This window comes from Onychostruthus taczanowskii, unplaced genomic scaffold (assembly GCF_017590055.1).
Source record: "Onychostruthus taczanowskii isolate IOZ18803 unplaced genomic scaffold, ASM1759005v1 scaffold20, whole genome shotgun sequence".
NCBI lineage: Eukaryota > Metazoa > Chordata > Aves > Passeriformes > Passeridae > Onychostruthus > Onychostruthus taczanowskii.
The window spans coordinates 11,443,202-11,467,182 of NW_024499240.1; the positions used below are offsets into that span (position 1 = coordinate 11,443,202).

General features: G+C 40.3%; 2 protein-coding genes across 2 annotated transcripts; one reads left to right on the plus strand and one right to left on the minus strand.

The window, feature by feature from the left end:
• Positions 1-1,617: 1,617 nt before the first annotated feature.
• MAIP1 (matrix AAA peptidase interacting protein 1) lies at positions 1,618-8,773 on the minus strand. Its single transcript, XM_041403480.1, has 5 exons — positions 8,426-8,773; positions 6,385-6,456; positions 4,484-4,610; positions 3,357-3,507; positions 1,618-2,021 (listed from the first exon to the last, which is right to left on the minus strand). The coding sequence occupies exons 1-5, from the start codon at positions 8,735-8,737 to the stop codon at positions 1,943-1,945; spliced, it is 741 nt and encodes a 246-aa protein (XP_041259414.1). The 5' UTR covers positions 8,738-8,773; the 3' UTR covers positions 1,618-1,942.
• Positions 8,774-8,803: 30 nt separating this feature from the next.
• Positions 8,804-18,629, plus strand: TYW5 (tRNA-yW synthesizing protein 5). The gene is made up of 8 exons (XM_041403478.1): positions 8,804-9,579; positions 10,480-10,634; positions 13,625-13,694; positions 14,589-14,633; positions 15,112-15,249; positions 15,861-15,948; positions 16,416-16,532; positions 18,238-18,629. Exons 1-8 carry the CDS (start codon positions 9,493-9,495, stop codon positions 18,492-18,494), a joined length of 957 nt encoding a protein of 318 aa, XP_041259412.1. The 5' UTR covers positions 8,804-9,492; the 3' UTR covers positions 18,495-18,629.
• The last annotated feature ends 5,352 nt before the right edge of the window (positions 18,630-23,981 follow it).

The following is a 23,981-nucleotide window of genomic DNA, read 5'->3' on the forward strand; positions in this document are numbered from 1 at the left end:
CCTTTAGCTCTTTCTTTCAAAATCTGTAAAACTTAAGTTAGCATTATGATTTTCAGAGTAAAGTATTTGAATGGCAGCACTGGAAATCCCCAAATTACAAGACAATATTCTCCCCATCTCTGAGATGAAGGAAAGTTAACCCTTCACTCATCCTTTTTGCCATAAGAATCTCTGGCAACCTTGATAGCATAGAGAAATATATTCATTAGAAACTAGCTTGAAGGAACTAAAATAATTTCTTATTGCTACTCTTGGATAGCAACACAGAAACCAGAAGTTCTTGTTTTGCGTGAACAAATGACACAGAAGAAAATATTTCCACAAGAGAAAATGTGGATGCCATAAAATGACAAATGCCCTTCAGTGGCCACCACTTCAGCCTGATTAATTGCTATGATGATCAGATTTATGACAGAGAATTTATGGATGGCAGGTAAAATGAGTCGAACCTTCCACATTTGTCCATTAAATGTTGGGTTTGGGGCTGGTTTGTGGAGGTTTTTCTGGGGTGGGGTGGTGTTTTTTCTTCTGAAGCCAGTATAAGAATACAAATCCAGTTTAATTACACCGGTTTTATTCAGTGTGGGAGAATGCCATTTTCCAATACAGCAAGCTTAGTAATTTATATGCCTTTCTGATTTATTTATGGTGCAATAAATCCATGGGTAATTCTCTGTCTGTTGGAAATTTGCAGTCTCCAGGATAAGTTTTTAATTGAAGATCAGAAGTGGGGAAAAAAACCCAAACCTCAAACTGCTGCCCCTTTTGGCTCCAACCCACAAGACATAAACAACTTCAAAAGAATAAAACAGTGCATGTAAATTTCCAATCACATCGTTTGCAGCAAAAGTGTGTTATCAACTAGTTGATAAGCTTTAGATGTTCCTCTCATTAAGTCATTGGATCAAAAGAGCTGAACTATGGAAAATCTAATTTATACCTTCAATTACAATTACCACGAATCACAGTAGTTACACTTAACACTTTCAAAACACTGCACTAATGTCTACAACATGCCTTGGTAGAAAGTTAGCTTTATATTTGAAGATGATATAGGAGATGAAGAAACCTGTTATGATCTCCTGTTGATCTACACAGAAAAGTCTACAGCTACTTACACCAGGATTCTCACATTCCAGAAACCAGATAAAATGACAACTAGGAAATTGTTCAGTTGCAACATCTAATTGTACGGACAATTTCTTTAACACCTTTAACACACAATTCAAACAGAGGACTTAATTTAACTTCACTGTCAGGTCCCCTTGAAATTCATGTTTTTAACTGATTTTTCTTCCATAATTCTCCAAACTTGGAATTGCCTATATATTACTGAATTGAAAGGAGGGTTTTTTTAAATTTTCCAAAACATATATCTGTTTGATCCATTTTTCCAGTGCAATGCTAAAAGCTTTTTCTTTCTCCAATCCTGTAGCAAATACTAATGGCAGTTCTAACTTTCTTAACCTCAAATATATTCAAAAGCAAGATTACCTCAAAATGAACAAGCTAAGAAGTCCATCTACCTCTATTTCATCTTGCATGTTATTCATTTATATATTGTACAGTCCCTAGGGAAAAAAAGAAACATAGGAAAGTAACTCAGAAAGGCCATCAGTCATTTAAGTGTTTATTTTCAAATAGTTCCATTTCTTGTCAGAATGTAAGAAATTGACATATCCATTACACCTGCCTGAATGAAACTGTGCTGTCTAAATGCCTTGGATGAGCACTGGAACGAGTTAAATTTCTACCAGCCCGTTCCAGGGAAAAGGCTTTGCTGTAACACTGCAGCACAGTGCAAACTTCAGAAAGAATTATTGGAAATCATATATAGAAAATTCATCCCTCTTTTGGAGGAAAGGGCAGGAAGGGAAGAAAAAGACCCAAAAAAGACTGGTATTTGTTACATCAAAACAATAATAAGGCTGTAAGAAGGCGTTTATTCTAATAGCCTTGGATGTTCAATCCGTGTAATAGTCCAGTCTGGTTTTGCTCCTTCTGTAAACTCCCTCTGGAACCTGAAAAGGGAAAGATAATAAGTAAAGAGTTGTAAAGATTTACTTGACCTTCAGGAGCTACTAATATGACAAGAAATCACAAAGAAATATTTTATTTCAAATTTATTGCTGTAAAAGCCACTTAAACTTTAATGCTTATGCCCCAAATTGGAAGATAAAAATTATTTCCATAGTAAGAAACAGAATACACTGACTTCAGAGCACTTTGGTTCATGTCCCACAGACAGGATTAGGCAGCAACTGTAAAGACCCTGATATCAAGAAAACACTCAGCTTTCATAGCAGGAATATGGATAAAGCTTTATAGAAGATTTTGATCTGTAAATAAAGGGTTTCATTTAATGGGATGGTAAGTGAAGGAAAATCACGGGCTCCATATTTTACTTGAAAATTTTCCTCTTTCCTGAAGAGGAAAACTTAAAAGAATTTAAAAAAAATGTTTAAAAGATAAATAAAAAAAAGTTTAAAAGATATTTTCAGAACTACATCAAAGATCGAGTTAACAGTAGTACTGAGTCTCCCCTATCTAAAGACAAGTCTGAGCTTCAAGCTGAATTCTCATGTTCTCAAATAATCTGCATGTCATGGACAAAAGCAGTATAGTATCACTGCTTTGCAATCCTGTGCAAATCCACTCCTGCAAAGTGGGATTGGGAAGATATTTAGGCTTAAAGGGAAGGCTCTCAAGGTTAATGGAACCTCAGAAACCTCCAACTCTAAGGAAGATGCTGAATTCAGCTAAGGGATGGATTCACAACAACATATCCAGGCAAAAAGCACTGGTCTCCTCGTGAGTGTTACCTTTGTTTCAGAGCTCCTCATCACCTAGACCCCATATTTTCAATTTCAAAGGTGGGTGTAGAAATCCTTGATCATATTGCATTTATCACACAAAAATCCTCTCTTCTCCCAGCTTCTGAGAATCTTATTTTCAATACATTTTTCCAACTGTACAGATATTTTCTGCACTGCTCTGACATCAGTACACCAAAACAGACATCATTTATAAGCATTCTTATGAAAACCCATCTTCCTAATGTGTGCTTTGAGGATCAGAAACCTCATTCAGTGTTCCAAATACCGCTCTTCCTTACAGAGGAAGAGTTCTCATTAATACCAACCCAGAAGCAAGGAAAGAACATAATGACGTTAGGGGTATTTAAAATATTTGGCCCTAAAACCAAAACTGAAAAGCTGGATGAGAATTAACTTAGATCAGAATCCAAGTAAATTAAAAGCACTGGGCTCTGCAGCGGCACAGTGGGAGTGCTTGCAGGACTGCCCACCCCACAGGTACTCATGGACACGGGAAAACAAAGGGACAAGCAAGCTTACTCATAGTTTGCTGTTAAAAGATGTTTCTTTTCTTTTGTGTTTTCATCTCCAAACACAATCTGGAAGACTTTGGCTTCACCTGGTACTTCGTCAGGTAGATTAGCACCATTCAGATACCAGAAGCACATCAAGATGCTAACAAACTTTCTTCCTGTTGGAAATAAATCAAAACTTAAGTGAGATCTCATGTTTCTCACCAGTCAATGCTCCTATTTGCTACCTACCATATATTCTAGTGAGACCCTGGAAAGGCAGCTGACTTCAGCCATAAAAAATACAGGATAGAATAATGAGTGATAAAGCTATTTTATGCCATACTCATGCTGTTTAGCAAGAATAAAAATACACTCTGTAAAAAAACATGTATTTTGAGTGTGGTGTGACATGTAAATAATGAAACTGTATTAAAAAAGTTGGTTCCCACAAATTCCAAAGATAACTACTGATATAAAAAATGCATGCAGAGTAGTTCAAACATGGGAGCAATCTAAGAGGGGAAAAAGAAATTCCCGTTTCCCAAAACAGGAAAAATGTTTACTGGGTCTGACAACTTGAAATGCTCAAGTGAATACCCAGGCACCCACACATCGTCTCCACTGTGTCTGATAGTGAACAGAGCACACAATCCTGGTATCCAACCAAAAGAAAACCTTGCTTGAGCTCAGCACCAGCTTAAAAAAACTCAAACCAATCAAGGAGTCCTAGAACAAAGTGTATTTTGTGACAGAAAGACTAAACCAACAAAATTTAGTTCATTATCCAGCCTTCACTATTCTTCTTGCAGGATGCATTTTCACTGTTGAAGTGAACTGCTTTTAACATATATTAGAATAATTGTTTTTGAGTGGTTTCACATTGCTGAGGACTAATAATATAAAATTCTGTACAAAGGAAGAGGAATAAGCAAAATCCAAACAGAAGTCAAAACAGTACCATGATGTATTAACAATAATCTGTCTCTGGTTTAAAAGGAAATCAATACATTTTATATGGATTAATTACAAATTGAGAAACAAGGGATGAGAAACAGTACTCAAAACCACATCTGCATGGAAAATCTCTGTTTAGTAGCAAACCCAGGAAATAAGACTGCTCATTGCTGAAATGTTTTAGGATTCTAAACATACCATCATCATCATAGTAAATGCGAACATCTCCTTCTGTTGTGTACATGATTGCATCAATGTCAGCTGCTAAAGCATCCCTGTGGCTGTCAGGGAGCAAAGAAATCTTTTCCTTCAGCACCTGAAGTACCTAAATTCAGAAAAACTGTCACTTAGTTTTTCATTAGGAAATTTAAGTAACAATCTATTTCTACTGCAGTTAATAAAATGAGCTGTACTGCTAAAACATTTGTCTAACACATGTAACAGCTAAAGTGGAACACTGGGAAGTTTGGGCATTCCTAAACCCTAATTCAGCAGCATTGAAGAAAGTCCATTTACTGCTCAGAACAAATGAAAACCAAGCATCTTTAAAAATGTTTAGAAAAGGTACTGTCAAAACAGCAGCAGCAACACAAGCCATGTCAGCCAGAACAGCCCAGTGAAGCTTGCTCCCACAATCACACTCTGCCTTCTCACCACTGAATTCTCACTGTGAGCAGGTTCCTAAGCTTTAGACTCGGTGTCTTTTAGCTATCTCTCACAAATTTCTTTGAAAATCAGGTTCATTACCAACGATTTTATCTTTGCCATTTTGTGATCCACACTCCATTTAGAAAAAGCTGAAACATTGCAACTGAACTGATTGAAACTGATTGAAAATTGTTCCCCTGGCAATTAATGTCCTTATGACACTCACATCCACATTATCTCAGTGTCCTATGATCCACACGCCTGTATTAAGTAGAAAATGGTGGGGTGCAAAAACTGCACAGAGGTAGCATCCCAAACACCATTCAAAGTCAAGGCACAAGAAAGGATGAAACTGCAGAACTTATTTTTAACTGATACTCATTTTTTACCCTAACTTGATCTTCTGTTTTGAATAACAAACAAATGCAGAGGTTACATGGAAGCAAGAGGCAACCTTCACAAGGAGACGCTGGTTTCTAGTACATTTTGCAGGTACAAAATTCACTGGTCAAAGAAATGACAAAGTAGCCTGGGATCACAGCCTCATCTACTACATCCTTGGCTTACATGAAATCTCTGCATCAATGTAAACCCGAAATTTTACAGTGACCAGAGCAAGTTCTTTCAAGAGGAAGCAGAGGAGAAGCCCTTTCAGAACAACTGCAAGAAACAAACTCACGTTTTATTGCTATCTCTGTTCAGAGAGAGGAGGCAAGACTGTTCAGAGGGGATGCACTAGAACAGCACCAGAGTTTTTGCTGCAAAGGCATGGGTGGCAATAGGACAGGCCACGCTGACATCCTGTAACAAGGCAGACAGAGACCTGGAGTGTCTCCTCCACTTGACTCTGATGCATCTGTTACCTCCATGCCCTGGGAAGGCCAAGACAACTTCAGCAATTAAAAATTCATAAAAACACAGAAAACACAGCACTGATGTTTAACCAGGTCAGTCACATCCCTGAGACCACGACACAAGACTGAGGCCTTCCAGCCAAAACCAGGAATCAGCTCTATGATCTGATGGGGGTGGGAATGCATCAGTGCAGCTGGGATGAGCACAAACCAGTTTCTTTCTTCACACGAATTGTGGTGCACACACTGAGTCAGCTTCAGCCATCTGCCTACACCTAGAGACACACAATTCCACCTGGCATTCAGAGCCCACTGCCTTTCCATCCTTCCTGCTACACCAGCAATCTTTCTGGCATTAGTCAACAGCTAAAATATATTTTATTTTGTTTTAAATACAGTAACTTCAAATTAAGTTTCATACCTTGAAATAAACATAAAAAAGCTGTAGGACAAAAAATTGCCCACCCTATGTCACATTACTCTGTTTTTCCCAAATTAAACCAAAGTGGCAACTTGTAGATAATGGCAGGCTGAGTGCATCCATGTTACTTTGTAAGAGACAATCAACTGCTAGAATAGGAGATGGAAAGCATTTACCTCTGCTGATACAAGTTCTTCCAGCAGCTCAAGTTTACGCTGAGACAGCAGCTTTGAAACAACAGAAAAGGCCTATCAAAATAAAACAGAAACAAAAACCAAACATAAACAAGTAACTCTAGGTTGGCTTATTTTTCAGACAAATCCATAAGTATATGACAAGCTATGCAAATAGTCCATGATTTAAGACTTCAATATTTGCAGAGGGTATCACCATTGAAATGCAATCCCTCCAGCATTACAAGAGTGATTTCATGAATTGATAAAAACATACGAGTTCTTTTCAATTTCTTGTTTAAAACATCAAAGCTTCCAATAGGTGAATTTATAGTTTACAAAAGAAAAAAAAAAAAAAGCTTTGCAGTATTTTGCATGTTGCTTTTACTAATTTTGATAATTCACACAGTCTTTCCCTGTAGATATTTTGTTCTCCTGCCCTATTTTCCAATTCATCTTCTGGTTTCAGTCAAAACTGATGCTGCAATTCACAAATTTTCTTTAAAAATCTGGTTTAGTCTCTAGACTTCAGGAAGGTCAGCTCTCCTTTCTCCCCTCAATTTTGCAGGCATATTGACATAAAATTATGCCTCTACATATTCAAGTAGTGCACTTGTGAAGGAAAGTGTATTTAGGACTCTACACCAAGTAAAAACAAACAGACACCAAAATAAAGCCTCAAAAAAACAGACCAAGGTAAAACAGGTGGTTCCACATATGTGTCAAATTATTTGTTTTGGGCTTTTTCCTCTCTTGAATTGATCCTAATCATTTTAACATTCTGTCCCCTGATGTGTTGTTTTGAGCTGTTTTTTTTTTTTGGCAAAAGTAAACATAACAATAAAGTTTCCCAACAGATAACTCTGTAATTTTCATATGACCATCTTTGAGATACTTCCCTCTTTGACACATTCTGTTGACAAGGCTTGGGCTCATAAATTTGGAGAAATAAATATATATACACCAGCTCTATGCCTGTCTAAGCTTGATCATTTCAGGAAAACCTGCTAAGAGGAGACACACTGCTGCTTGAAATCTCTATAACATTTGGAATCATCTTCCTTCATGATACTTTGGGGGATGGCTTAACCCGTTCATTTTAATTGTGGAATCTGGGAAAACAAGAAATTCCTGAAGTACAGCTCTGCTAATGTAATTTGCCTTGAAGTGTGGTGCTTGGAGCCAGCAGAGGGGCTGGGAATGTGCTGCTCCATGTATTTTAGACACAGCAGCACATTCGTGCTATGATGTCCACACATAATAACATCAGGCAGGACATCAGGAGGAATTTCTTCATGGAAAAAGCTGTCAAACATTGAAATGAGCTGCCCATGGAAGTGGTGGAGTCATCATCCCTGGAGGTGTTTAAGGAAAGACTGGACATGGCACTGATGCCAGAAAGTGGCTGATGAAGCGGTGTTTGGTGACACGCTGGACTCAACAGCACAGACACAGAGCTCCTGGAGTGGGTCCAGCAGCAAGGATTGGGCACTGGAGCATCTCTCCTACAAGGAAAGCTTATGGGACTTGTTCAGCCTCAAGAAGAGATGGCTGAGAGGGACCTCATCAATGTTTATAAATATTTAAAGGGGAGCAGTGCCACGAGTATGGACCACGTTCTGCTCGGTGGGCCAAGCAACAGGACAAGAGGCAATGGGCAGAAACTGATGCACAGGAAGATCCACCTGAACACAAGGAAGGACTTCTTTACTGCGAGTGTGACCAAGCACTGGAACAGGTTGCTCAGAGGTTGTGGAGTGTCCCCCACTGCAGATATTCTAGACCTGTCTGGACACAATCCAGAGCCATGTGCTCTAGGACGACCTTGCTGGAGCAGGGAGGATGGAGCAGATGACCCACTGTGGCCCATTCCTACCTCACCTGTTCCGTCAATCTGTGACTATCCCCGAAATCTTCTGCAACCTAACTGGTTCTATAATTCCATGAAAATAACCGCGCACATCGGCAGCCCCTGGGGAGGCTCAGCGGACCCTTCCCCTCAGGCCGGCCGCTCTCCTCGCCCCGAGGCCCCAGCCCCGCTGACCTGCTTGGCTCCCCGCGTGAACTCCTCGATGCTGAATTCGTGGTCGAAGTAGAGGCGGATGAGCAGGTAGTAGAAGCGGGTGCGGAGCCAAGCGAAGGGGCTGCTGATCCTCACTACCACGACACGCCGCTGAGGGCCCTCAGTCCCGGATCCGGCACTGCTGGCGAACCGAGCGCTGAGCTGGGGCGGACGGGTCCGGGCGGGGCCCGGCGGGCCCGGTGCGGCTGCAGCCGGCGGCAGGAACCGGGCGGAGCCCGCCAGCGCCCGCGCCAGCCAGCGAACACGGCCCGGAGCCGCGCAGCGCAGCGCCATGATGGCCCGGCCCGGCCCCGCCCTGTCCGCCGCAACTGCCGCTCCCCGGAAACACGGCTGCGGCCACCGCTGTTCCGGCGCAGGCGGAGCGGTCCGGGCTGGGTCAGGGGAGCGGAGCCCCGGTCACCCCCGGAGAGGGGCGGCGTCCCCTCTGCTGGCCCTGGTGGGGCCGCGTCTGGGTACGGTGTCAGTTCTGGGCTTCTCAGTACACGAGAGACAAGGAGCTACTGGGGAGAGTCCGCGGATGCCACAAGGATGATGAAGGGCCTGGAGCATCTCTGTTCATGAGGGGAGGCTGCGGGAGCCTGGAGGAGATCGTGAGGGGATCTCACGAAATACCTCATGGAAATACCTCAAAGGCGGCTGCCAGGAGGATGGTGCCAGACACTTCTCAGTGGTGCTCGTGACAGGACGAAGAGTAATGGCCATAAACTAAAAGATAATAAGCTCCACCTCAGCTTGAGAAAGAACTTACTTACACTGAGGGTGGCAGAGCACTGGAACAGGCTGCCCGGGGAAGCCATGGAGTCTCCGTCTCGGGAGACATTCAAGCCCCCCCGGGACATGGGTCCCCTGCTGCAGGTGCCCCTGCCGTGGCAGGGATTGGACTCGACGCTCTCCAGAGATCCCTTTCAGCCCTGACAATTCCGTGATCCGCGGGCTCCCGGCCCTTGCCCGGAGAGCGAGGCAGGAACGCTTGTGCGCGGGCTCTTCTTTCCGGGGGAAGCGGCGGGGCGGACGCGGTGCCCGCGGCCATGGAGCGGCGGGAGCTGCGGGAGGCGGCCGTGGAGCGGCTGGACGGGGTGACGCGGGAGCGCTTCCTCCGGGACATCTACCCGCGGGTACGGGGCGCTCTGCCCGGGAACCGCCGGAGCGGCTGGGGCTCCACGGCGACACAGGGCAAGGCAGGAGGTGTCCGGGGACCGCTCCTCAGCGGGCACAGCTGGGGCAGGCCGAGCCCAGGGTTTGGGTTTGTGTGTTCCTGGAAAGGTCCCTGATGCTTTGAGGGGAACGGGAGTTTAGGAGCAAGGAGCTTTTATGGGCAGGTCCTGTCTGAGCTGCTGGCAAGTTCTGACGGGTGATCTCTGTAAGAGTCCATTGCGTTTGGCAGTGGTTAAAAAGTTCGTTCTGCTGCTTTGTCGTCTCTTGTTTTAGTCCCGCCCCCCGGCCATTACCCGCACCCTCCGAGGTCCCAATGAAAAGCAAAAGTGGCTTTCTCCTTTTCGTGTGCAGGCTCGATCAAACCCGTGCGTGGTTGTGAGCAGTAAGGAACCTGGTATAGGTGGAAAGAGCTTCTCTCATGCGAACATAACAGCATCACCACAGCTCACAGGCTGCACCTTAACTTTGTGGACTTTGACATGTTTTTTGCTAAGCCTTGGCTAGAAGGATTAAATCCATTCCTTTGGCTGGATTCCTAAATGGCCCCAGCACAAAGTGTGGGCTATAATTGTCTTTGCCTCTCCATATCCTTAGGAGAGGATGCTTTTCGTTAGGAAAGAACACATAGTTAATATAGAAACAGTTCCATAATTTGCTGCATTTTGTTTCAGCATTCAGCATTTGATTCACATTGCTTGTGAACAGATTAGTAGTAACCTTGTGTAGTGGGTCCTGGCATTCAGCTGACTTGTTTGCTTTGATGTAATTTGAAAAATTCATTCTGGTTTTTTTTTTTTTTTCCTGTTGGATGCTGTGGTAGTACACCACTGAATTTTGTTGTTGTTGATGTTGTTCCTTAGAGAAAGCCAGTAGTGTTGACAGGACTGGAACTGGGTGCTTGCACCACCAAATGGACAACAGATTACTTGAGCCAAGCTGAAGGATCTAAAGAAGTGAAGATTCATGTTTCTGCAGTGCCACAGATGGATTTCCTCAGTAAGAACTTTGTGTATAGGTACTTCACTCCAAAGCCTCTTGTATTTTAAAGGCATGTGCTTGTAACTTACAGACATATAGTGCATCTGTTTGGAGCTGAGGGTGGGAATAGGAAGATAGTTTGTGAAAACATTACAGAATGTATCAAAGGGTTGTCCTAGATTTCTCCCACTTCTATTAATTCTACAGCCTGAATAAATACAGTGAAGGTGAAATGAGGGGCCAAACAGCACCTTAAAAATGATGTCATGGAGTGTTGTAAAGGTATTTTGTCAGCACACTCTTGTAGGAAATTCAAATTTGCAGCTGTTAATTGAAATGAAACCATAAGACCCTTGATATCTACACTTGATGACCTGGATTTTGTTGTAGTTATATGGTGCATTCTCAGTGTTGAATAGACTCACTGTGTGTCTGATCCCCTTTGAATGCTGGTGTGTGTGTGCCAGCCGTGGTATTCCACTCCAGAAAGGGTGTAACTAGTTAAAACCAAGCTCCTTTCAAAGTTAGCATGTGCAGCTTTCAGAATGTTCAAACCACTGACACCACACATTTCACCAGCCCATTTCACCAGCTCTTTAATCTTGATGTGGGCCACAAAAAACCTTGATCTCCTCTGGAGCTTCTCTTATGTAACTGCCAGAACATTCCTTCTGAGTTCATCTAATCTCAGTCATTGTGTTGTCCTTCAAGGGTAAACGCCTTTGTTTTAGCAGTCCTTTGTTTCCCCAGGTGGGAACAGGACGTGCTCAGTGTGTTAAACTTGTAAGCAGCTGGGAGCCTGTGCTGCATGTGCAAACCAGCCACAAGTCTCTGAGTGGAGCCTGTTGTTCAGGGGATAAACACAAATTGCAATCATGAGGCATTCTGCTCACTGCATGATGAGCTATTGAATCTCTGAAATGAGGGTGTACTTGACTAACTTTGCCTTATCTCCACACTTCATTTTCCCCGCTCCGTTTGGGGTTTTTTTAGTATCTCTTGCTGTGAGTTCACATACAGTTGTTCTGGAGTCTTAGTTTTAGCAGGTTTGTAGACAGCCAAGTGGACTCTCTGATGCTCTGGTGGTGTTTCATTAAAGCAGGTATCAGGACTTCCACATACTTCACTTGAAATTCAGGAAGCTTTGACCTTTTCCACAGCAAGCCCCTCATTCTAATCCGACGGGACCATAAGTAGAAACAAAAGAATAGAAACTCTGAGGACTTAACATGCAGTTCCATTAATTTAAACTGATGAACATTAGTAGTACTGCAGTTCTGTTGTGAGTTGCATGCTCTACTCCTGTTTTTGTGTTGGTTCTGGAACTCATCCAGCCAGGTTGTGACGTGCTGCAGAAATCTAAATGGTTTTCTGCTGTTTTAGCTTTGTAAGCAGGTTCACAGAGAGGTCAGATGAGTGCCAGTGCTACTGTAAGGGGGGAGATGGGGTGATGAGGGCAGATAGCAAGGGCAGAGCTCTGGTAGCACCAGAATGCATCAATTTAGGCTGTAGTAGAGCTGTGCTCTCACCTTCTTCAGCAGCAAACCTAAGTGGACATGGTAGAACAGTTTGGCTGAAGTCAGAGCATTGGGTTTTGTTTGGTTTTCCATTGACTTCAATGGGTTTTGTATTTGCCTATTTCAAACAAGCCTAAAATGTTTAGAGAATTGGTTTAAGTACTGTCAGATGGCAGGTTCACATTGTAGTAAAAAAGATAACACGATCAAGAAAAATTTTACTTGAGAATGGTTTCTTCTTAACCCTGGGCACTTGGTGGTTGCCCTGAAATGTGATGTTTACATGCAATGGTTCATTATCCAGTGACACTTAGTGTGAGATGGTGAGCTCATGAATGTAACACTGAATTCATAATAATGACTACATGGCCTGTTGCTGATTGTGCTTGGTTTGCCATTCAGCTATCAACTGATACCAAAATCTGTAATCTGCATGAAAAGCTCCCATTATGTAGATAAATGTGTAACACTCTTTCTGACTTCAGAGGGACCAGCTCTAATGCCCAGTGACTCTTCTTGAATCTTGTGAAGTTGTGTTTAGTAAATTTAAGGAAAACTACAAAGAAACATTTGAAATATCAAGATGCCTGTGTTTTGAGGAGCTGAAAAAGCATATATTCTTTTTAAAAAATCCATATAACTGAAATAAATTTTATAGATGTACAAATGAAGGTAGTTATCTGTGTTCCTGCACAAATTCATAGTAGAAAATGCATAGATACAAATATGTGCATCTTCCCTGTTGGAGTTTTCTTGATGCTGAACTTTTCTGCAAATTTATAAAAATATACAGTAAAGAAGCCTAAAAATGACACACTTAAACAGTTAAGCAAGTATTGCCACAGTTTGAGTCTTAATTTGACTGTGAAAAATGTTTTGTTCTGTGACTCAGACCATTCAGAACTCCTAAGCTCAAGAGGGGATCTTAACAAAGTGTATGAACACTTGATGGAGCAGTGTTCTCTGTGGTCCACGGTGACAGGACAAGAGGCAATGGGCACAAGCTGGAATACACGAGATTCTGTTAACCCCTTCAACACACACAGACACACACTGTTTTACAGTGAGGTTAGTCAAACAATGGAACAAAAGGAACAGGTTGCCTAGAGAGATTATGGAGTCTCTGTCCTTGGAGATCCATAAAACCGAAATGGATGCTGTCCTGTGCGAGCTGCTGTCGTGAGCCCTGCTCTTGGCAAGGGGCTTGGACTGGAGGAGCTCCAGAGGTGCTTCCAGCATCACCTGCTACAGGATTCTGTTTGGATATATATTGGAACAATTCACTAAAACAGAGAAGTTTCTAAGTGTAGGATTTCTGTCTCGGGAGAACTCTTCAAATATCTGCTGCAAACACTGATTAGTCACCATGTTAAGTTAAAAAAAATAAGAGAGCAGCCTATTGCGTCTTCCATTGCACTTGATATGGTAAGGGAGCTTATTACAAATCTAGAGTTTAGACCATGTGTTGTTCCACTGATTCATGGTATAAATTCAAATATTTGTATTTCAGAACTCTGCCTTTTGATGCATTTGTACGAAGAGCAGCTGAAGGCAAGCACAAGGAGTACTTTCTTACCGAGGTAATTGCCTTAGTGCCACAGTTTCTTCTGTTGCTTATTTTGCTGGTATATAGAGAGAAAAGTGATGAATTGCAATTTAAAGTCTTAAATTACAGTAAAGTCTCAAATTTTCAGTAAAAAAAGTTAATCTTTAATTTAACTGCCTCGTGGGTTGATGCCGAAGGAAAAAATGTGAGAAGTAATTTTTAGAAGTTTTTTTTTGTATGTGTGCAGTGTGGTTAGCTTCATCCTGTTTCTCTTAACAAAAACTGCTTACATGAGCAGAAATTCCAGTATGAAATTTAGAAATCAAACCTTGCTTTAGAATAACAACCATATAATTTGTGTGTTTTGCAAGAAAATGTCGTGAAGATATTTCAGAATTTGATGACTATCAAAATACAAATCCAGATATATTGTAACGTAATTTGTGAGTAGCAAATGTGTGGTTATCTCTACATATCAGTGTTCAGGCTAGGAATTTTTCAGATAACTGTGATTGGGAAGCAAATAGTTTTGAATGTAGACATGCTTTTTACCTTTTATGCTGTATAGAATGCTGTAAGTTTTGAAGCCAATAAAAATGGTTTTCTGCATCAATATACTGAAGAACTTAAATTATATAATCTGCATTTGCTTTGAGTCTGTTCAGTAACAGCAGTGCTGAAGCAGTTGACCAGTCTCTCCACACTTTACTCTTCTTTCAGTTAACTTATTTTTCCCTTTTCTCAAGATGAGCTGCAGGCATCAGTAAATGGCAGTATAACAAAGTAGCTGAATTTCTAGATGCCCTTTATTTGTATCATATTTTAATGAGATTCTGCATTGGATAAATGAGAAAATACAAGCTCTCTGTTTGTTTTAGTAATTCTTATTAAAGATCCCCAAACAGTAACTTTTTTGCGTTCTCTTCAGGATGAAAAGTACTATTTGCGATCGGTGGGTGAAGATGTTAGGAAGGTAAGTTACTGGAGATTACAGTTCTAATATTCTAAAGTTGCAGTTTAGAAATATTTTTTAACGTCTGTTGTCATCCAACTTACTTAGGGTCACATGGTTTGTGAATCTGAATGGATTTAGGTCAGAGTACTTCATTGTGTCTAAAATAGTTGCTGTTGCATGGGAGCTGAGCTGATCACTGAAGAGAACATTGCTAAAGTGCCTTTCTTTAGCTTTTGTTCTAAAGTAATATAAAAGGATTTATGCTGATCTCTTGCTCGTGCAGTGTGATTCCTAGCAGCCATGATGAAGAGCAGCTCTCTAGCTGTCCTTATCAATGGCATTTGGCAAGCCAGTGCTGAAAAGCATTGCTGATTTCAGGTGTTTGGCAGTGCTGAAGTTCTAACCCCGTTTCATATGATTGGAAATGACTGTGAAGTGCTCTCCCATTTAAATGTGCACAGAGGGTTCTCTAAGGGTTACACCCTTTCCGTTTCAGGATGTTGCTGATATCAGGAAGCAGTTTCCTATTTTAGCAGAAGATGTTCATATTCCAGAGTATTTTGAGAAGGAACAGTTCTTCTCTAGTGTCTTCCGCATCAGCTCAGCTGGATTACAGTTATGGACACATTATGATGTAGGTAATACATGGGTTTAGCATAAAATGTTGCAGATGGCATTACAGAGTTGAGAGAATAAGGTGCAAATCTCTGTCAAAGATTAGAGAATAATAACAAACTTCATGTTTTGAAATAGTAAAATGAACCACATTCAGTGGTGCGGTGAGGTTTAAATGTTGCATTGCTTAGGCAAAATATCTTAACTGGGTTTATGTCTAATTCCAGATTTGTAATATTAAAGGATGTTTTATTTTGTTTCCCTTTTTAAAACTGTTTTGAGTTTCAGTTGAAAATATGAAACACAGTAATTTTAAACATTTTGTCTTCAACATTGCTTTCCTTTTTTTTGTTCACTCTAATGCCCAGATTAGGATAAATTCTAGTTGCACAATACACTTACAACTGTGCAATGATTGTAGTGGCTTCTGGCTGCAATGCAATAGATTCCAAATAAGATTGTCTTCTAACACTGTGCAGTAAGTTCTGAATAAATGTATTTATAAGATAATTCTTAACATGTAAAGGTTTTATTAATACTTTTTTTTAAACTAATAATTAGATCAGTTGAAGTCTATATATTTATTCCATCAACCTTTGGCTGACATCTCTATTATTACACTCATCCCAGGTAATGGACAACTTTTTAATCCAAGTCACAGGGAGAAAACGAGTTGTTTTGTACAGTCCTCGAGATGCACCATATTTATATTTATCAGGTATGCATGTCACAGGTATCTAGATCAGAGATCTGGTGATCTTAGCTTTGCAGCTCACAAGTGTTGCACTGTAGAAAATAATGACTAACAGATGACTTGCTATAAAAGGAGTAATTTGTTCCTTTAACTCTGATTCTGTGTGCTTTAGTCAAAGCTAAGGAAAACAGCAGTTTTGCCTGATTATTTTCAACACCTAACTGAAGGAGTAAAATGTTCTGTCTGGGTTCAAAATAGTTATTTAGATGTCAGAAAAAGTGGTTTTTGATGTTAATAAGGTTGCAGTTACAGAACAAATACAGACAACAGGAGAATATCTCTTCAGTAAATGAGGGGTGTCATCAGGTTTTCCTGGTTTTGAGAAATAAACCAGTACTAAATTTGATTCAAGAACTGCCATCTCCAGCAACATGATAATGCTTTGTTACTATTGGAAGAGTGGGAATATTTATTCAGTGAAATTTTCCTAGGTACTAAATCAGAGGTGCTGGATGTGGATAACCCAGACATGGAGAAATATCCCCTTTTTGTGAAAGCCAAGCGCTATCAGTGTGTTTTGGAAGCAGGAGATGTGTTATTTATTCCAGGTAAGTAGTCAATAGTTCCTTACCATAGCATGGTATTAAACAGTCTTGTTTTTAATTTATGATTTCTGGAGATGGTAAGAGATTACTAAAGCATTTCTCTGTTATAAGTAGGAACATTGAAAGATGTTGGCAAAACTAATTTACTTTTTCGAACTGTACAATTAACTTGAGAAACAGTATTATTATATCTACCTACAAATCTTGCTTTCCCTCAAGTGTACACTCTATGGTCCTGAATTTGTGTCTTAATAGATTAATACTCTAAACTTACCATCTGAAATGACTTCAGTGACCTCAGTTTTTTAGTGATAGAGTGAAATACTATTTCTGTTCTTCTGTAGCTCTGGCACTTAAGCACCATGAGGCACATGGTCTGATGAGAGTTACGGATGGTAGAGTTCTTGGACCTTCTAAAGATTAATAATCCTCTTTGGGGAATGGAAACACAAGTCCTAATCATTGTTCTGCACAAGCAGAAAGCTGCTCCTGGGCTGACATGACATATTCTGGTAGTCAGGAAAAGGCATTTGAATTATTCCTATTGAACTACTCCTCCTTGTTACTGATTTTATTTTAACTCATTGTGAGCTCGCAGCAGATAAGACTTACCCTGTCACTTTTACTTTATCTGGGCCATATAAACAGGTCAGTAAACAAGAAGGTAATAGGTTTTTAGGAAGTAATTTTATAAAATTTTTTTAGCCTTTGAATTGTTACTTAATTTTGAACTGACCTTTATGTTTCTCCGTAAATAAACTTTTGGTTACAGTTAGATATGTCCATACAGTTATATGTCACACTGCTGCTGATGTCAGCATCCCTGTTTTCTGTTTATGGAGTCCAGATACTTGTTTGTCTTTGCCAGTGGGTGAGCAGAGTCAAACTTGAGACACACTCGGCTCTCTTTAAGACTGAATGGAGAGTATAGGGACTTCTGAGTGCAGAGAATGGGGCTTTGTCAGCATCCTGCAGTGCATATCACTGAAAAAAAAAGCTGTTTTCTGAGGAATGTGTTTGGTTATTATGAAGAAGGTAGAAGCAGCCCCTCTTCCTAACCTGAAAGAAGTTTCATGTTGATTTCTCAAAATAAACTTTTCTATGTCTTCAGCTCCTACAGGCAAATAAGATGCAATGAACACAGCATTCGTACTTTTAGCTTAATATTCAGATATCCTAAATATACCATTTTAAACTGATTCTTTAAATTTCCTCAATGAAACAAAGATGTCTTGGCTTCCTTACCACAGTCATGATTCAGCTGAAAAACCTCATGCCTTCATTATGAGAAGATTAGAGACTTTGCCTGAGTGAGCTGGCTGATGCTGCTGGTTTACATTAATGCCTGGACAGCATGTGCAAGGTTAGGGACTAAGAGAAGATAGATACCTGCATTTAGAGTGGAGGAGAGCAAGGGAAGGTGTCTTTCTTTCACCCGACACATGCTTATCCTTTGCTTACATTTGAGTACCTCTACACTTCAGCAATTGTTACTTTTATGAGAAGTTACGGATCAGCATAAATGTCTTGAAAAACTTCTTAAATTTGGTACAATGCAATACATTCATATGGATATCTATAAATAGACAAAAATACAGTAGTTGAGGCTTTTCTTCAACTAGATTTCGTTTGGGCAATTCTGACACTTGCTTGGAGTCACATGGAAGTTTTGCACAGTAATTTTTATTTTAGACATTTCTTGCTACAGCTCTGTGGTTCCATAATGTAATTTCTGAGGAATTTGGAGTGGCACTGAATGTCTTTTGGAAGCACCTTCCTGCTGAGTCCTATGATAAGACTGACACTTATGGAAATAAAGATCCCATGGCAGCCTCTAGAGCTATACAGATCTTGGACAGAGCCTTGAAAACACTTGAAGAACTACCTGAGGAATATAGGGATTTTTATGCTCGGAGAATGGTGTTACGTATCCAAGAAAAAGCCTACAGGAATGATTATGGATAAAGTAACTCACTGCAATTCAGCAAGGTCCCTTGCAAGTAGAAAATTGTATGTTAGTATGGAAACTGTCCATCTGTACTTACATACACTTTCTGTGAGACCAATAAAAACTGTAAATAAACATTCATATCTAACAAAGTTCCTCTTGTAGATTTTCTTCCTTTTTCATTTTTTTTCATGTGCAGTGAGGTCACAGTTTGCTTGATCTGGAGATGGTCTCTTTTCTACAGTGAGACAGACATTTGCAGTGCCTCCACTTACAACTGTACTTTTTTGGAATGTTCTACTTAAATTTCTCTGAACAAAAGTTTTGGTATGTGGGCTGACAGCACGTATGCTTAGAAGTAACTGCACGTATTTGTGAATGCAGCCTCACTAAATTTTAGGAGAGCCATAGTGGTTTCTGAGGAGGTCCAAGCAAGCCATTGGTGGTAGCTGTAATGGTCATGGTTTCTTTTTAAGTGATAACCTGGCAGTTAGTGTAGGGAGTTTCTTCTCCTCCTTGTAGTGAGACAGAGTGGGTATGGGAAAAAAAGCAAAAACTAACCATGCCAGATTACACTTAGAATTGTGCAGCAGCTTGAGTGCAGTGTAAATGATTGACCCTTTTCCTAGCTCAATGATGTGTTACTGGGGGGAATATGTTTTTTTTGTCACTGCCCCAGTGCTGTCAGATAGCATTGCTGTTCCTGCAGCTGTGAAACACTTGGCACTAATGTGCCCACAAATCCATTCAGATTTGTCCTGCTGTCCTACTACAGTCCTAGTATCTGCAGTGGAGTTCATAATTGTGGAGTAGACACAAAACCTGTCGGGGGTGCTTTGTTCATAAGAAAGGGGGTTTGCATAGCATCTTTTGGGATGGAGCCTGTTGTTTAGGCATTGTAGAACAGCAGATTGTGGTGCTTACAAAAGCCCTGTGAAAGGTGGGGATCTGACCAAAGAAGGATAGGCTAGGCATTGCCTCTTTGAAACACCTCTGATGGTATTACTTGTGCTGTTTGGGGATCGCAGCATTTATCTGACTTAGGTCAGTCTGTTACTTCTAGCAACATTTTTGAGAATTGTAACTTGTCAAAAGCTCTTAGACAAAATAAATGTGTAGTGTTAAAAAAATGCTGGGAAAAATCTTTCTTCAGAAGAGCTTCAACACTGTGCAGATTATTCTTCTAAACCTGTTCTTCTTGGCAGTTCAACACAGTGAAAATAGTCTGGTACCATGTGAATGGGCACCCGGCCACCTCAATGAATAAGCATGAATGGAACCAGCCAAGCGGCTCTGACGGGCATCATTGTACGTTCTGAGGGTAGAATTTAAATTTGGGATCACAAATAGGTCTCCCAAAATTTTTGTTCAGAAAAGAACAAGGATTGCTTGTGCATACTGTTGAGACAGAATCTCTCTGCCTGTTAGGCTGGGGTAACCTCTTGGCTTTGTTGTGCTGGTAATGTCAAGGGCCCAGTCTGAATTGCAGAGGTGAACACAGCATATTCTTTGTGTGTTAGGACTGAATTGAGAGGTTCAGAGAGCCTGCAGGGCTCAACAAAGCTGTGTTCCAGCATTGTGCCTGCACAGCCATCGCTTTAACTGCCAGCAGCTTCTCAAGATACTGGTACAGAGAATTACTGTGCTGATGCCTCCTGCCATTCCTTGGGTCTCCATTCACCAAAGGGAGGTGTCACCTTGCTATTCTCAGGCTCCCTCAACACTCGAGTGTAAATTTTATCTTCATGCTGACAACTTTAAAATTAAGCCTTTATTTCACTTGGAAAGAATTTCTTCAATTTGGTACTTAGTAACTTCTCTAAAACAGTTTCTCTGAAATGCTATAAAAGAAGACTACAAGCATTTTAAAAATGTATTTTCTTAATTTGAGTATAATCTGACTAGTGATAAAAATCTGGAAGTTCTTGTGTTAAAAAAAATAAGTTAGTGCTTTGTAACAACTGTGCAACATGGTGTGAAGCAGGCAATAAAGTGATGAATGAATGGTGAAAGCATTAAGGGATAACTTTCAGATAACATAGCAAGACATTACAAATAGGCATACTTAGAAATCCATTACTGAAATCACACAAAGAATTAGAGCCACTGACATTTTGTGGACGTTTGTCTGTTAGAGATCCTGCCACAATAAAACAGATGTTGTGTTAACGGTTATTAGAAAAATAAACACTGACCATCTTAAGCATTCCAAGCAGCCACTTCAGTGTATTTGTAGGAGTTGGGTGATGCAGAGTGCCCAGGACTGAAAGAGGAGTTGGCAGTTACATGAAGAGAATATCTGAAATTAGAAGTTTAAATCCAGCCTACCCCAAACCTTGAATTACTCTAAAAATTTGGTGACTGAGGCATTTAAAATAGAAATTCATTGCAAGTCAACACCTGGAAAGAATTATTTTTAGCCATATGAAATATAAAGGATGACAAATTATTTCAGATTTCATTTTTAAAAATGTGCTTGCTGTGGAAACATTCAAATGAAAAAACTGATGTCAAAATATTTTTCTTGTCAAACAATTGGGCGTATCATTAAAAATCTGCCAGTTGTGTTTGTGCTGAGAATTTGATGTACTTAGAACATGTTCCTCTCCGGTAGCTACACAGGGTCTAGGTTAAGTGTCAAGTTAAATGCCTAATGAGAAAGGGTTTGACTTGATCACAAAGGATCAGAAATACATTTGTAACTTTTTTAAAATATGCAGGATGAAACTATTTGTCTCATTCACATTGTTGGTTTCACAAGACTGATTTGATTAAGATGACAATGATTTTACCACAGTAGAGGTGATATTCCATAGGATGGGATCTCTATATGCATTACTTCACAACTTCAGAGAAATTCCTGTATACCCTTGATTCTTTCTTCCTCTCACCAAAATGTTATCTTCCCAAACCCGGTATGGTCCTGCAAATGATACAGGTGTCGAAGATACACATTCTGAAACAGTAGCTTTTACAAGGGATTCTCTAAGTTGGTGTCACTGAATAACCAAACATTCTGGTGTTATTTGAAGGACAGATGAAGTTTTACATTTTCTTAGTTACCCAAGTTTGTAGTAAAACTGTACAGTAAGGTCTCCTATTTACTTTGGGTCAGACTCTACAGTGGAGGCAGATTCTGAGCTCTGTGTGTAGGAATTTCTGGGAGCAACAATCTCTCCTAAGTGGCAATTCCTGAGAGCAACAAGAGCAGATGAGTTTGTTTCCAACTGTTCAGGTCTGTTCCTTGTCACAGATTGAAGCCATTAAAAGAACTGCTCAACCATGTCAAACGTGCAGCTCCACGTGCAGTGCCACGTTCATACAAGAATGGTCACAAGCTGTTGCTTGCAGTAATAACACAGATCATAGCAGTGGACAATTTCTGCCGTGAAAACAGTTATACTTCATCTGTCAAGCAGGACATGAATTGCTTTAAACTTCCACCACAAAACCTTAATGTATTTCTCACGATGGGGAATGGGAAAGAAGAGCTAAGCACGTGCTCTGTAAGGGATGCAACAGCTTTGTCTGACACCCAGGCTTTGGAGTATTGCTCAGAGCATAAACTCTAGTGTGGGAGAAGAGCCTTGGCCTGCCCTTCAGCACTGGTCTGTCTCTTGACTGGTTTTTATGTCTTGCAGCAGTGCTTTCTTGAGAAACAACTCAGCTCTGAAGTGCCAAGTTTAACAAAAGAAACTAGCAATCATGACTGAAAGTGCTCTTTTGAGAGCCTACTGAAAGAAAGAAAATTTATTCTGAACCTTAAAGTAATGGCACTCTGTTCCTTTTCAAGTACATAAGGTGTTAATACACATGAATTAAAACCAGATCATTTATGTTTCCATTTTTTGTTACCAGATGCTTTTCTGGTCATTTGCTTAAGTAGAATTTGATACTTTTTGGGTCACTTGGAAACATGTAATCAAGCCCTAATGACAGGAAATGACAAAGCCATCACTACCTTATAACCCACACTACACTGTATTCAAAATGACTGCCTGAATCAGTCTTCCATAGTTTCCACAGTGATGTGGAACAGCTAATCCAGTACAAGTGGGGTTTTTTTGTCAGCAGGAGGAGTGAATTATGCTGTTAATACCGACAGAATGAAGTCAGCCAGGAACAGTATGTCTGGCACTGGAATAGGCAGTGCCTGTCTGATACATAGGTGTTACATGATCTTGCCTTACTGGCTTCATGACTTCATGTTACTTTATTCCAGTTGAAAACATTCACCCTACCTCTGAACAGAGTTAAGAGATCAACAACACCAACCAAAAGCCAGCTTTGATCTTATGGTCTCCATCTGCAATATTCAAATGTGTCTAAATTTTCATCAGGTTATGATCATTAGAAGTAAATTTTTTTTATTTAATCTACCATCCTTACAAAAATGAAATGAGATTTCAATATAAGATTTTAAAGGATTGTGAAGTAACTTTGAAGGTAATTTAAAGAGGCTGTCTCTTATGGACTGCAGTCTTGAGACACCTGCCTTTGCTTTTGCATTGCACAAGGGCACCAGACACATATTTGTGTTTGTAGATTCTGCTAGGCTGGGATGAACCCAAAAGTGTCACTCACAACAGAGCACACACATCCCAAAATTTTCATTGTTAATAAATTCTTTCTTGTATTAACTGATAAGACTCCATGTAATTTAAAATAAGCATTCAAGGTTAATGAATGGGTATACAATTAACCTCAGTGCTTCAAATTTCAGTCTGTACAAGACAACAAACATTGGTTATGTGCAGAGATGAAGTAACTGTTACAGCTCCAAAAGAACCTCCATGGAAAATCTGAGTGCACGCTCATGCACAATCATTTTTATCTGCGTATATCCACAGTTGTAACAGCCTGACTCCTGAACTGACTTAGCAGTCTTATGTAAAATAATTTCTATGACTATTTAAATATATAGCACTGCTGTTACTTATCTCTATCAGCAATGATCTTTTGTTTAGAAAGACAGAACAGCTTACCATAAAAGTGCTTTTGCAGGGAGGCAGCAGGATTTTATCAATGGGAGGACAGAGAAAATGGCTCCTTTCAGCCACATGTTAAGGATGGCACTCTTTATCATCTTCCAAAATTAGGGGCCAACACTGATTAATGCATCAGCATTTGCAGAGATGTGACTAAATCAGTCCCAGATGGGAAGAAATTTATCAAACTTTTTAGCATTTTAGATTCACACAAAATAAAATCATTTCAGTCATCTGGACAAGTTCATAGAATCAAGCCTTGCTTTGAAAGAATTTAGCAGTCACAGTTTAGTACATGTTAGCATGTCTCAAAATGTACCAGAAACAAGCATGTAATACAAGAACACCAGTCACTACTGGCTTGTACTAAGGACTGTGTAAGGTTGCTCACTCCATTAGAAAACAGAAGTGTCTTGAACTACACCACTATAAGCAGAAGAGCCACCTAACTTTAGGCATTTACATCTAAGCTTATTAAAAATTGCCTTTACAGTTAATGCTGAAAAACGAGCATAT